The sequence below is a fragment of the Vulpes vulpes genome, chromosome 15 (assembly GCF_048418805.1).
Source record: "Vulpes vulpes isolate BD-2025 chromosome 15, VulVul3, whole genome shotgun sequence".
In the NCBI taxonomy this organism is placed as follows: domain Eukaryota; kingdom Metazoa; phylum Chordata; class Mammalia; order Carnivora; family Canidae; genus Vulpes; species Vulpes vulpes.
The window spans coordinates 80,938,610-80,953,174 of record NC_132794.1 but is presented as its reverse complement, the minus strand read 5'-3'; the positions used below and the strand labels follow the sequence as shown (position 1 = coordinate 80,953,174).

Genomic DNA, 14,565 nt, shown 5'->3' with positions numbered 1-14,565 from the left:
TCAGTATTTAATTTTCTTAGGAAAGATAATTTTTTTAAAAAGGATTTATTTATTTATTTATTTATTTATTTATTTATTTATTTATTTATTTATGATAGACATAGAGAGAGAGAGGCAGAGACACAGGAGGAGGGAGAAGCAGGCTCCATGCTGGGAGCCCCACGTGGGACTGGATCCCAGGACTCCAGGACCACGCCCTGAGCCGAAGGCGGGCGCTAAACCACTGCCCCACCCAGGAATCCCCAGGAAAGATAATTTTAAAAAAATCATTTTTTTAGGAAAGATAATTTTTAATTTCAGTTTTCACATTTATTTTTAGTATACAGAAAAGTGATTAATTTTTGTGTGTTGATCTTGGACACAGTGATGTTCCTAAACTTGGTGGTTACAGAGGGTTTTCTTTTTTAAATGCTTTTTTGACATTGCTCCCATAGAGAATTATGTCATCTATAATTAAAGCTCATTTTCCTTCTTTATTTCCATTCTGTATCCCTTTGTTTTTTCTGACCTATTGCACTAACTAGAATTTCCAGCACTATGATGCATAAGATGAGAGCAGACATCCTTGTTTGTTACTATCTTAGGGAGAAGGCGTTTGATCATAACATTTAAGTTTGTTTGTTTATTTATTTATTTTTTTTAGTTTGTTTATTTATTTATTTATTTAACATTTAAGTTTAGTGTTAACTTTAGGCCTTTTTCAATTTTTTAAAAAAGATTTTATTTATTTATTCATGAGAGAGGCAGAGACCTAGGCAGAGGGAGAAGCAGGCCTTGATCCCAGATGCCCCGAGCCCCAAGGCAAATGCTCAACCGCGTAGCCACCCAGGCATTCCTGAGCCATGTAGGCATCCCAGATGATCTTTGTCAGTTTGAGGAATTACCTTTCTATGCATAATTTGCTGGGTATTGTTGTCATGAGTAGTTGTTGGATTTTATGAAATTGCTTTTTCTTTTCTTTTCTTTTCTTTTTTTTTTTTTAAGATTTTCTTTATTTGAGAGAGAGAAAATGTGCTTACACATGAGTGGGGGGAGGGACAGAGGGACAGGGTGAGGGAGAAGCGGAATTCCCGCTGGGCAGGGAACCTGGACAGATGGGGGGCTCAATCTCAGGACTCCAGGATCATGACCTGAGCCAAAGGCAGACACTTAACCAACTGAGCCACCCAGGCGCCCTGAAATGCTTTTTCTTATATCAGTTGAATGATCTTAATGTTTTTTTTCTTTAGTATTGATATGGTAGATTATATTAGGTTTTCAGATACTGAACCTATCTTGCATATGTGGAATAAATTCCCCTTGACTGTGGTATATAATCCTTTTTTACATTACTGGATTTGATTTGATAATATTTTATTGAGGAATTTTACATCTCAATTAATGAGATATTGGTCTGTACTTGTTTTGTTGTTTTGATAACCCTGCTTTGGGTTATCAGGATAATAATGGCCTCATAAAATGAGGTGGGGAAATATTTCCTCTTATTTTTTGGAATAGGTCACATAAAATTTGTGTTAGGTCCTCTTTGAATGTTTGATAGAATTCTTCAGTGAAACAATGTAAGCCTGGAGATTTCTTTTTATTTTAAATTACAAGTTCAGTTTCTTTAATAGTTAATATGACTATTCAGATTATCTGTTTTTGGTGGGTGGGGTAGTTTCTGGATTTCAGGGAATAGGTTCATTGCTTCCAAGTGGTCACATTTAACGAATGTAGACTTGTTAGTAGTATTCCTTCTGGAGTACTGTTTGGGGGACTCACAATATCAGAAGGAAATTTTTGCCTAAATATTGGGACTGAGGCTTATGGGAATGTTTGTATCTGTTTTCCAAGGCAATTGATCTGCCGTGTGGATGATCTAACCGTGCTTTATTTTTCTGTCTTATTTTAGTCTGTCCTACTCCTATCCAGTACCCTTTTGGCATCTCTCCTTAGCTGATTCAACCCTGATCCCAGAGAAGGGCAGTAATGGTATGTCTCCCGAGGCCATCGAGGCCCTGCTAAGCCCCCGTTTCCAGGATGTTCTCTATGTTGCCAGGGCCAGGTGCACTGGGAGGAAGCTTGAGAAGTCTTCGTTTGAGGTCTGCATCTTCTGCCTGTGGGGTCTTGGGACCTGGAGTAGCACTGGCCAGGGAGCATCTCAGTCTTGGTGCCTTGGCTGGAGAGCTCTTGGGAGACACACAACTTCCATTTACTGATTTCCTCCTGGATGCTCTGCACTGGGCTCATGGCCCAATGTTCATTCTTGCCTGTTAACAGCACTGCAAAATAGGGGTTACTCCTCACTTATCTTAAGCTGAAGGCACAGAGGATGAGAGAGAAAGGGGGCCATGACTTGCACAAGCTCCTGCTATTGGTAAATGGCAGAGCCAGGATTGAAATTCAGCACCTTGGAATTGGAAGCACTTTCACTATAGAGCATTTGTCTGTCATCTCATGTTTTCAAGGGATCTCAGATGAAACAGGCCAGAAGAGAGATGAAGAAAAGAACTTCTGTGGGACCCCTTGGACTCTGCCTCCCAGTCCAGCCTCCTGGGGGATCAAGCCAATATAGAAATGCCAGGCCATCTAGGGTGGTGGCAAATGCAGGTCTGGTCACAGCAGACTCCTAGGAAAGCTGGAGAAATCACTGTTGGACCTAGAAAAGGGAGGTCAGGGCTCCATTGTGGATGTGAGCCCTTTCCTTGGGCAGCTTGGCTTCTGGTTGGAGCAGGGGAGCGCAGAACTTTCTCTGTCCAGAGCCTTGAACAGTCTAAGAATGTCTTCTGCTCTGTTTCCCAAACTGTCCCCAGGATGTGCTCCAATGCTGTATAACCATAGAAATGAAGAGGGTAATAAGGGGCCTCATCCAGTCCTCTTCACTCTTCAGACTGGGAATTGAGGCCCAGAGAAAAGAAGAAAATTGGTCGAGTGCCCCCAGGCAAGTAGTGAGGGGAGAGGAAGGAAGTTAGTCCTGTGCAATAATGAAGAGCTCTTGGTGCTGCCTGCTGGGGGGGGGGGGGGGGGGGGGGGGGGGGAGGGCAGGTAGACAGCCCCAGGGCTATGAAAACTCAAAGTTATATTATACACATTACCAGATGCACCTAAGCATTATTCCTGCACTTACTCGTTCACTTGCATTTTGGCAGAGACTCAAAGGGCAGTGGAGTGGTAAAGTTTTAAAGTGGAAAAAAGGGAAGGCTTCAGGTATGCCCCGATTGCAGGCTGTTGGCAAGGGGAAAAGGGATAGCTACATAGAAGAGGGCATCCTATATGATTGGAGTATATTTGGCTTTCTCTGATTAATCCTAAGCTGGAAGTGGGGACAAATTTGGGTAACTGACAGTTATTAATCAAGGCCTATTTGGGGGTGATTGATAGTCTGGCTGCCTGGGCTAATTGCTAGAGATGACGTTCTGATTTCTTACAAGTCAGTCTGCAAGCAGATTGACTTCTGGACTAGTTATTGTAGATTGTGGGTTGGTTTCCTGGGATAGTTCCTACAGGCCATTTTTATATGTGATCTTGCCATTGTCAATTTGCATATCAGTCTCGAATTATTTTTTTAAGTGTGACAATGGTATAATGTAAAAAAATAAGGTGCCCATTGGTAAGATGTATACCTGATTATTTGTAGATTAAATAGGTCAGTAAGAGAGGAAGGGTGATTGATAGATAAAACAGGCATGCTCTTGATGTTTGTGAACCTGGGTTATGGATGCATGGAGACTATTTATATTATTCTATGTTGTGCATATTTTGAAATTTCTGTAACAAAAACTTTTTGCTAGTGAGAATAGTAATTGTAGTTGCTTTAAGTATTAAATGAGATAATTCAAGTAGAAAGTTTAGCATGGGACTTGGCATAAGATTGAGTCATATCTTGTAGTAGACCCTTGCTGAGCATGTTTCTGGCATTATCATATTACTATGTGAGATGTTTTGTCAATAAGTCATGAGGATAAAAGGTACAACACAGAATACAACACAGAATATAGTCAGTGGTATTATAATAGTTGTATGGTGAAAGATGGTAGCTACACTTGTGAGCATAGCATAATGTATAGACTTGTTGAATCACTATATTGTACACCTAAAACTAGACGTACAATGTAACATTGTGTGCTGAGCCCTGTGCTTCTGAAAAGCAGCACGGGTTAAGAAATCTCTCAAACTTTTGTTCGAGAGACAGTATAGTGTGGCATAAGATAACGATGGCATTTCATTTACTGGAAGAAAGAATAGACCTTTCAATGAATGGTGCTGGAAAGATTATCCAATCATTTGAGACAAATTTAGATCCTTTCTCTTATAAGATGTGAACTTTATTAAGAATAAATTAGAGAGTATTAAAGGTAAAACATTAAGAAACAAAACATAGGGATCCCTGGGTGGCGCAGTGGTTTAGCGCCTGCCTTTGGCCCAGGGCGCGATCCTGGAGACCCGGGATCGAATCCCACGTCGGGCTCCCGGTGCATGGGCCTGCTTCTCCCTCTGCCTGTGTCTCTGCCTCCCTCTCTCTCTCTCTCTCTCTCTCTCTCTCTCTCTGTGTGACTATCATAAATTAAAAAAAAAAAACAAAAACAAACATAAAACACAAAACTAAATGTTGTGGGTTGAATTGTGTCCTCCCCCTCCCCCTTCATACTTGAGACCCTGATGCCCAGTAACTCCAGAATGTAACCTTTTTTGGAAATGGGATTGTAGATATAATCAAGTTAAGATGAGGTCATTAGGGTGGGTTCTAATCCAATAAATCTAGCTGTTCCAAGAGGAAATACCATATGAAGACAGATACACAGGAGAATTCAAGCCAAGAAATTGGATTGACAGCAACCAAAGGAAGCTAGGGAGAGTCAAGGAAGGATTCTACCCAAAGTCTCAGAAGGAACCAGCCTCTCTTGATAATGAACTTCTAGCCTCCAGACGGAGAAAATTAACTTCTATTTCTTACGTTTGTGTTACTTTGTTATGATAGCTCTAGGAAACGAATGTAATTTCTGTCTTAAACATTTTATCATCTGCTATCACTTCATACTTATTAACAGTCACTCCACATTCCTTCCTCCCTCCATTTACTGGCAGGATATATTTTAATATGTTTAATACATGTTCTGTTTCTGTGAAGTGTCTTTTTTTGGACATTTCGTATAAATGGAATTATATTGTATTTTATAACTCTCTTTTTTTACTTAGTATTGCTTCAGAGCTTATCAGTTATGTAGCATATATCAACACATCATTCCTTTTATTGCCAGATATTCCACTATTTGGATATACTATACTTTTTTTATCCATTGCAGTAGACCCTTACTGTAGTGCAGTGGATAAAATGGACAGTTGATGGATATTTGTGCCTTTCCCACTTTTGGCTCTTATGAATAACACTGCTATGAACACTTGTGTACAAGTTTTTGTGTAGATGTATATTTTCATTTCTCTTTGGTAGGCATCTGGGAATGGTATCACTGAGTGATATAGTAGCTCCATGTTTAAAGTTTTGAGGAGCTACCAAACTGTTTTCCAAAGTGACCACACCATTTTATGAGCCTACCAACAATGCATGAGGATTCCAATTCCCCACATTCTGATGGCTTCTTGTCTTATTCAAAGTAAGAGCCAATGTTCTTCCTTGTACTAAATGGACCAATATTGTATTAGGTCTTCCAGAGAAACAATGATAGGATATGTGTAATTAATTAATTAATTAATTAGTTGGCTCATTTGGTTATAGAGGCTGAGAAGTCCCATGATCTGCCATCTGCAAGCTGGAGAACTGGTAAGGCTGGCAGTATAATTCAGTTCTACATGTGAAGGCCCAAGAGCCATGGGAGCCAATGGCTGAAAGCCTGAGAAGGGAGGAGTGATATGCTGGAGGAAGTCCTAAAGTCTGAAGACCTATGAACCAGAAGCTTAGATGTCTGAGGACAAGAGAAATTGGATGTCTCAGCTCAAGAAGAAAGAGAATTCATACTCCCTCCACTTTTTTGTTCAACTGAGCTTTCAGTGGATTGGATTATGTCTGCCCATGTTGGTAAAGGTAGATCTTCTTTACTCAGTCTATTGATTCAAATGCTAATCTTTCTTTTCTGGAAACATTCTCATAGACATATCCAGAATTAATGTTTTACCAGTTGTCTGGGCATCCCTTAGCCCAATCAAGTTAACATGTAAAATTAGTCATCACAAACATGATCTAGCCTTTACCTGTCTTTAGTGTTTTAACTACATTGACCTTTTGCTGTTCCTCAAATAAATGAAGCACACTCTGTAGTTGCTTTGTATCTGGTATTTTACCTGCCAGAAACTAACTTCCCACAGATATACTCCTTGTTATTTCACTTCCTTCTGACTTCTGCACAAATGATCTCTTATCAAAGGGGCCGGTCCTTACAGCTCTATTTTTTAAATTTAAATTTAATTTGCCAACATATAGTATAATACCCAGTGCTCATCACATCATGTGCTCTTCTTAATGCCCATCACCCAGTTACCCTATCCTTCCATCCACCTCCACTTCTGTAACCCTTTGTTTGTTTCTCAGAGTCAGGAGTCTCTCATGATTTGTTTTCTTCTCTAATTTTTCCCTCCTCAGTTCCCCACCTTCCCTTATGGTCCCTTTCACTATTTCTTATAGTCCACATATGAGTGAAACCATATGATAATTGTCTTTCTCCAGTTGACTTATTCACTCAAAATAATACCCCCCAGTTCCATCCTGGTTGATGTAAATAGTAAATAGTAGGTATTCATCCTTTCTGATAGCTGAGTAATATTTCAGTGTGTGTGTGTGTGTGTGTGTGTGTGTGTGTGTATACCACATCTTCTATATCCATTCATCTATCAAAGGAGATCTTGGCTCCTACCACAGTTTGGCTATTGTGGATATTTTTTTTTTAAAGATTTTATTTATTTATTCATGACACACACACACACAGCAGCAGCAGAGACACAGGCAGAGGGAGAAGCAGGCTCCCTGCAGAGAGCCTGATGTGGGACTTGATCCAGGGACTCCACGCCCTGGGCTGAAGGTGGACGCTCAATTGCTGAGCCACCCAGGCGTCCCTATTGTGGACATTTTTAAAGCTCTATATTAAATAAGAATCCTTTTCTCTCCTTTTTATCCTGATTTTGTTGAATCTCTCTTTTTCAGATGTCCATTTGAATGTAAGATCTTTGAGGGGAGGGACATTATTTGTTTTGTTCACTGCCTTAAAGAGAAATAATATGACACCTTTTGAAACTTGCAAAGAAGACTTTATTCAATACTTTATTGCACTGCAATATGGAAGAGAACTTGGATTTAACTCCCAATACAACAGGGACAAGTGGGTATTTATAGCCAGCTGACAGGGTGAGGGAGTAAATGGAAAATGACTATGAAGAAATTGGTTAGATATCAAGGTGGGGGGAGGGAGAGTGTAATATCAAGGGTGGGGAAAGAAGAGCTTGATTGGATTCCAAGGGTTGGGGAATTCTTGAACTGGCTTAGTAGGATTCTTTGCTAAAATTGGGCTCACTAAAGAAAAGACAAGGCCTTCTAGAAGAGGATTCAGAGGATCCTGGCCTAAGTTTGGTTAAGGAGGGAGTCCTTGTCAAGTGCTCTAGCCTTACCATCTAGAATAGTCAGTGGCATTTAGAAGGGCACTGGTTAATCACTGTTAATCTGGTGAATAAGTGTCCCCTTCTGAGGGATAGTCTTTTAAATAAAAAGTCCTAATTGAACAAAAGAGATACATTTTCCTTCCTTAGTTGTCCAATTCCTGGAGCTTATAAGTAGGAATTTTTTTCGAGATATTTACACATTTTTCAAAAATGGATTTAATCTTATTGCATCTTCTATGTCAACAAATAAAATCTATAGTGTTTTGGGTGCCTTTTTTTTTTTTTTAACGATTTTATTTATTTATTTGACAGCACAAGCAGGGGGGAATGGCAGGCAGAGGGAGACGGCAAAGCAGGCTCCCCACTGAACAAGGAACCAGATGCGTGCTCCATGCCAGGGCCCTGGGATCAGGACCTGAGTGGAAGGCACACACTTAACCCGACAGCCACCTAGGCATCCTGGGTGCTCTGCTTTTCTAATATGCATTTTCTTTGCTTAAAATAAAAATGAGATAACTTGGAAACAAGCGAACAAATCAATCATAAACAGCTGCCCCAAAGAAACATAAACCATATCTCACAGATTTGCATGTTTCTAGCGTTGGATGCCGCCAATCTTGGCTGCACACTAGCATCACCCGGGAGCTTCAAAAAAAATCCCGATGCCAGGACTACACCCAGAGCATTAATCCAGAATCTCTGGAGCTGTGACCGCGGCCCAATTACTTTTCAAAGCTCCCCCCCGCCCCCGCCACGAGCGATAAGCGTAGGATGGAGACCCCAGGCCCTGAGACCGCCTGGCCAGCACCGCAGACTACATTTCCCAGAGGCGCCGGCAGCCGCTTCCGTTTCCGGCCCTGCTGGCCTCCGTGTGAGTAAAGCGAGGCTCCTGCGAGCTCGTGGGTCTCGGCGGCCAGTACCTTGGGTGGTCGCAGTTCTGCGGCGCGCGCAGCCTCGCCGCGCAGCCCGCCCAGCTCGGTTCTGAGGTTGCCGCCCCCGAGCTGGGGCGCTGAGACCTGGCGCGCCCCTGTGCTCCCCAGGGGTCCGGCCGAGGAAGGAGCGGCGTAGGAGGTTCAGGAGGGGACGGGCAGATGTGGCTGGGGCCCCACCCCGAGGAGCCGTGCCCTAGCGGGTGACCGCCCGAATCTGGCGCCTGACAAAGTTTAAAGGCCTCCACGGAGGCCCGGAGATGGAGTCACTGACGAGACTTTCCACCTGTGTTGGCGAGGTGCCAGACTGACTGGCGGACAGAGCTTGGCCTGGAGCTTCCCGCGGGGCCAGACTGCAGACCCCCGGCCCTGACCTGAGCCACCTTCGTGTCCGCCCTCCTTTGTGCGGAGCAGGGAGGGTGGAGGACTGCGCTTGTCCAGCCTGCAGAGAGCAAGTGGTAGCTAGTTTAGGACGTGGAGGGACTTCCTCATATTTCCTTTCTTCTTTCCCAGATTGGCTTATTCAGGATTCTTTGCCCTTGCCTGGGAGAACAGTTCAGGAGACAGATGGCCCCAAGACTACCAAGAGCCCAGATCCAGGCAAGTTTGATTTCAACTTTCCCCGAGAAATTGCCACCGTTTCAAAGTGAAGTTGGGTTTATACTTCTTGCCTGGAAGATACTCTGCCCTGTGTTTGGACCAAGTTAAGTTGCCTAAGCCAGTCCTGGATTATGCAGCTTTACAGAGAAAGGACATCTCTCCCCACTGTTGTCCCTTCGTGTCCTCTTTGCCCCCCCCCCCCTTTTTTTTGGTTTTTATTTTTGTTTTTTAAGGCTTTTATTTATTTATTCATGAGAGACACAGAGAGAGGCAGACATAGGCAGAGGGAGACACAGGCATACCCAGGACCCGGACATCAGGACCTGAGCCAAAGGCCAGGTGTCCCCACATTTTTTGTTTTTAAAGATTTTATTTATTTGAGAGAAAGAAACAGAGATAGTGACTGAAATCGCACAAGTGTGGAGAAGAGGGAGATGCAGGCTCCTGGTACCCACTGAGCAGGGAGTCCTATATGGGGCTCAATCCCAGGGTCCTGGAACCGTGACCTGAGCCAAAGGCAGACGCTTAACCAGTTTAAACCACCCAGGTGCCCCAAGTCCTCTCTACCCATTACAGTTGTTCACTGAATAGACTTGCTACCCATGATTTATAGAGTGCTAGAAACTGAAGAATACTTTGTAGGTAAAGTATAGCGCTCGCCTCAAAGGGGTCGCCAACTCAAAGAAGATGAGAAACAGGCTCATTTATCATATAAGGAGAGGCCCTAGTGTCTGAGTGATAACACACGGCACAGTGGTAATAGTGCTCTTGATGTTCAGGGTGAGGGGAGGGTGGTAGTAGTGGTGGTAATAATCCTCTTAGTTCTTCCCAAAGATTAGATGAAGCTTGCATAATTGCAGAGGATGGGGTGACTAGGTGAAGGCTATAGCATGAGTGAAGCTATTACATCTGAAACAGGAACAGGGATCCCTGGGTGGCACAGGGGTTTAGCGCCTGCCTTTGGCCCAGGGCGCGATCCTGGAGACTCAGGATCGAATCCCACGTTAGGCTCCCGGTACATGGAGCCTGCTTCTCCCTCTGCCTAGTCTCTGCCTCTCTCTCTATCTGTGTGTGACTATCATAAATAAATAAAAATTAAAAAAAAAAAAAAAAAAAGAAACAGGAACAAACTGGGCCCAGAGAAATTGGGAAACATTCAGAGTTTAGAATGCCAAGCTAGAGTTTGCCTTTATCCTGCAGAAAACTGGGTTTTTAAGGATTTTGAGAAGTTAACAGGAGTAATATGTATTTGAGTATTATAAAAATTAAGAGTAACAGAAAGTTTAAAAAATTAAAGATTACCCATATTCCTATCACACAAATTATTTCATTTGAAACACTTCTGTGTATGTATTTTTTAGTTTTATCCATTTTCTTCCTTTTGATATGTCATAGCCATGTCTTCCAAATTGCTCTAGTCTCATTACCATTTTTTATAGCTTCTTTTCATACTGTAGTCAAGCAGCTCAGTGACTTTGAACAAGTTTTTGAACTCTGAGCCTGAGTCTCTTTAGCTATAAAATAGGTTTACTTTATGGATAGTCCTGGTGAAAGTTCAGATAAATGTTATATATAATGGGGCTTAGCACTGTGCCTGGTACATATTAAGTTGCTATTGCTATGAAAGGCAATTGACAAATATGTATTGTTTCCCAGTAAATTCTAGGATAAAGCTAATGTTACTTTGCATGTCTTGGAGTTTCATTTTATTTGTTGAATGACAGATCCTTGAACACTTCCAAAATGCGCCAGGCATAATTTTAGGCTGGTGAGACAGCAATGACACTGGTGGTCCCTAACCTCTTGGAGCTCATATTATAGATAATACTGACAATAGATCTGATTCTGCCAGGTAGTGAGAAATCCTGTGAAGAAAGTGAAGTGGGGGACTCCTAGGTGGCTTAGCGGTTGAGCCTCTACCTCTGGCTCAGGTCATGATCCTGGGATCTGGGATCGAGTTCCACATCGGGCTCCCTGCATGGAGCCTGCTTCTCCCTCTGCCTGTGTCTCTGCGTCTCTCTGTCTCTCATGAATAAATAAATACAATCCTAAAAAAAAAGAAAAAAGAAAGTGAAGTGGGTCATGAGATAGAGAGTGGTAGAGAATGGGAGAAGAGAAAAAAGAACTTTCTGATGAGGTAACATTTATGCAAAGACCTACAAAGTGAGAGATGAGCAAATGCCAGGCCCAGAGGAGGGAGCATGATTGGTGTGTTGGAAGAGCATAAGGAGGGCAGTGTGGTTGAAATGAGGGGCCACGACCTCCCCTTATTCCTAGCTTCATTTTCTAGCTTCTTTTACTGTTTTGTTCCTGTGTGGCAAGTCTGCTTTCTTAGCATGTTGTATATTTTATTCCTTGAGCCTTTCATTAATTGTGTTCCACTTCCCTCTGCATAAACAATCTGAAATATCAGAAGCTGGCCTTGAATATGTTGCTTTCCTTTTCCAGTGAGGACTTCTTGGTTCCTTACTTCAGGGTCGAGGGTGTAAACAGTTCCCGGATGAGCAGAATTGGATTTGATTTTGCAGGGATCACTGACATTTGGGGATGTGGCTGTGGCCTTTACCCAGTTTGAATGGAAATACTTGGATGCCACTCAGCGGGCCCTGTACAAAGATGTGATGCTGGAAAACTATGGGAATCTGCTGTCTGTGGGTAAGGATGTCTTTTTAACTCAAGATTGATTTCCTGGGCAACTGTGGGTTTTCACAGGATATATGGGGTATTTGAAAATTGTAAATGGGAGATTTTGTTTGTTTTTAGTGTAGGCTTAGAGGCTGGAGTTACTGCTCATTCTGTCCCTCAGAAAGTCAGAGCCTTACAGAGTTTAGGATGGCTGCTTTGTGTGCAGTCTAGCCCAGTTCTCTAAATTTTCCCTGTATATATCTGTAACTACATGATTTGGACATCCTGATACCACTCTCTAGGCCTTCCTGACATGGAGATCTCCCTGAGGTTTGGGATAACTCTTGTGTTCACCAGCACAATCACATTTCTTTTTCTTTATCTACAATAGGATTTCTCTCTTACAAACCCAAACTAATCACCCAGTTGGAGCAAGGGGCAGAGCCATGGATGGAAGTACAACAGATACCATCAGATAATTATTCAGGTGAGTGAGGTGGGAACCATTTCAAGCAGCAGCCGAGCACAGTGAATGTTGAGGGATTCTTGGTCAGAAGGCTCATCTTAGAGGGCCCATGTCTGGGCAAGCAGGGCTGGGGCACTTGATACCAGTTTCCTCTTTTTAATGTCATTGTTTTGTCAAATGACTTACAGTTTTTCTCTTCATTCCTATGGAGAGCTGCTCCCTTCTTTTTTTTTTAATTTTTAAAAATTTTTTTATTTATTTATGATAGAGAGAGAGAGAGGCAGAGACACAGGCAGAGGGAGAAGCAGACTCCATGCACCGGGAGCCTGACGTGGGATTCGATCCCGGGTCTCGAGGATCGCGCCCTGGGCCAAAAGCAGGCGCCAAACCGCTGTGCCACCCAGGGATCCCCTGCTCCCTTCTTGAGGGCCTTAGGCCCATGACATCTCACTCTGAAAATCCTCAGTCTCCTTGTGTGCTTTTGCCCCTTCCTGTTTTCAGGCACTTGTCAGGCCATATACTTTATTTCTATCCATTCTCGATTCCTTTCAAATTCTCTCCTCGTTAGCTTAATAGATGACTACATAGGGATGTCTGGGTGGCTCAGTGGTTGAGCATCTATCTGCCTTCGGCTCAGGGTGTGATCCTGGAGTCCTAGGATCAAGTCCTGCATCAGGCTCCCTGCATGGAGCCTACTTCTCCCTCTGTGTATGTTTCTGCCTCTCTCTCTGGGTCTCACATGAATAAATAAATGAATTTTTTTTTTTAATAAATAAAATCTTTAAAAAATAAATGACTCATATCCCTTTCTAGCTTTAATATCCATTATCTCTAATCATATTGTAACAGTGGCAGATTCCAAGGGTAAGCATAGTTTCCTGACTATCAGATAATTACTATTTTTGGCTAACAAACTGAAGAGGAAGCATTTACTTCCCTTTTCTTGTGGTCTTTTTAAATTTCTCTTCTCTGTAATTCTTTGCACTTGGCTCTCATTTTTTTTCTATATATACTTTTGCATGAATTTTCTGTATGTCTCTTTCTTTGTGTCATAGTTTATTTCAAAATCTTTAAACATGGGTGTTTTTCTCACCTAAAATATTTATCCTACCAGTATTCCTTTCTTAAAAAACTGTTATTTTGCTTATATCATCCTCAGAGAAACTTTTATAACTGTATTTCATGGAAGATACCAATAATACATAATTTGTTTAAACTAGGTTTTTGGTTTTATTTTGCTTTTAATACTTTTCAGTAATTCTTTTTGTTCTTACTATGTTTAACTTTTTCCCCCTAAATTTTTGTGTAGATTCTTTTTTTTTTTTTAAGATTCTATTTATTCATTTGAGAGAGAGAGAGAGAGAGGGAGCGAGAGAGAGCATGAGCAGGGAAGGGTAGAAGGAGAGGGACAAGCAGAAGGGCAGAAGGGAAGGGCAGAGGGAGAGGGACAAGCAGACTCCCTCCGGAGCAGGGAGCCTGATTCCTGGCTGATCCCAGGACCCTGAGATCATGACCTGAGCCGAAGGCAGACGCTTAACCCACTGAACCACCAGGTGCCCCTATGTAGATTCTTTTTTTTTTTTTTTTTAAAGATTTTATTTATTTATTCATGATAGTCACACACAGAGAGAGAGAGAGAGAGAGAGAGAGGCAGAGACACAGGCAGAGGGAGAAGCAGGCTCCATGCAGGGAGCCCAACGTGGGATTCGATCCCAGGTCTCCAGGATCGCGCCCTGGGCCAAAGGCAGGCGCCAAACCGCTGCGCCACCCAGGGATCCCTGTAGATTCTTTATAGAGTAACAGTAGTAACTCATTCTTGTTTTTTGTTCTTTCTGTTTTAATTTTGGTATTTTTTGATAGAAGGTGTTTAGAATTTAGACATAGTAAAAGCTAACAATGTTTCCTTTGACATTTCTTCCATCCATTTGGAAGACTAATAAATCTTAGATTTACAATCATTCCATGTTTTACACTTCCCACTCCTTTTTTGCATATTCAAAAATCCAATTAGTTTTCAGAAGTGCATATGGTACAAAATTCAGATGGTTCAAATGGTATGTACCCTTCTTCACATACCAGTTCCTCTTCCTAGAGGCATCTTTGTGTAAATTTATTGTGGAAATTTCCAGATATAATGTATGCTTTGCAAGAATATACATGTATTCCTTTTTTTTTTTTTTAAGTACATGGTAGTACATTATTCTAAATCTTGCTCTTGTCTTATCTTGGAAATCATTTCAAATACCTACATCATTTAGAGCACTGTTTTACTTTTTTTTGTGTGTGTGCTGTTTTACTTTTTAATGGCTATATAATGTTCCATTTTATGGATGTACTGTAACTTATGTAATTAGTTCCCTA

General features: G+C 41.9%; 1 protein-coding gene across 15 annotated transcripts in view; it reads left to right on the top strand.

The window, feature by feature from the left end:
• ZNF485 (zinc finger protein 485) overlaps positions 1–14,565 on the top strand; it is a 76,781-nt gene that overhangs the window by 55,370 nt on the left and 6,846 nt on the right. Inside the window, exons 1-8 of one of the 15 annotated variants that reach the window (XM_072739413.1) lie at positions 2,260–2,356; positions 2,448–2,920; positions 5,714–6,019; positions 7,133–7,307; positions 7,897–8,455; positions 9,027–9,113; positions 11,642–11,768; positions 12,130–12,225. In XM_072739413.1, the coding sequence (XP_072595514.1) occupies positions 8,174–8,455; positions 9,027–9,113; positions 11,642–11,768; positions 12,130–12,225 (592 nt within the window). In that variant the 5' untranslated portion in view covers positions 2,260–2,356; positions 2,448–2,920; positions 5,714–6,019; positions 7,133–7,307; positions 7,897–8,173. Of the gene's footprint in view, positions 1–98; positions 2,921–5,428; positions 5,592–5,713; positions 6,020–7,132; positions 7,308–7,896; positions 8,456–9,026; positions 9,114–11,641; positions 11,769–12,129; positions 12,226–14,565 lie in introns of those variants that run through there. The other 14 variants (XM_072739408.1, XM_072739409.1, XM_072739412.1 and 11 more) reach the window with 14 other exon arrangements.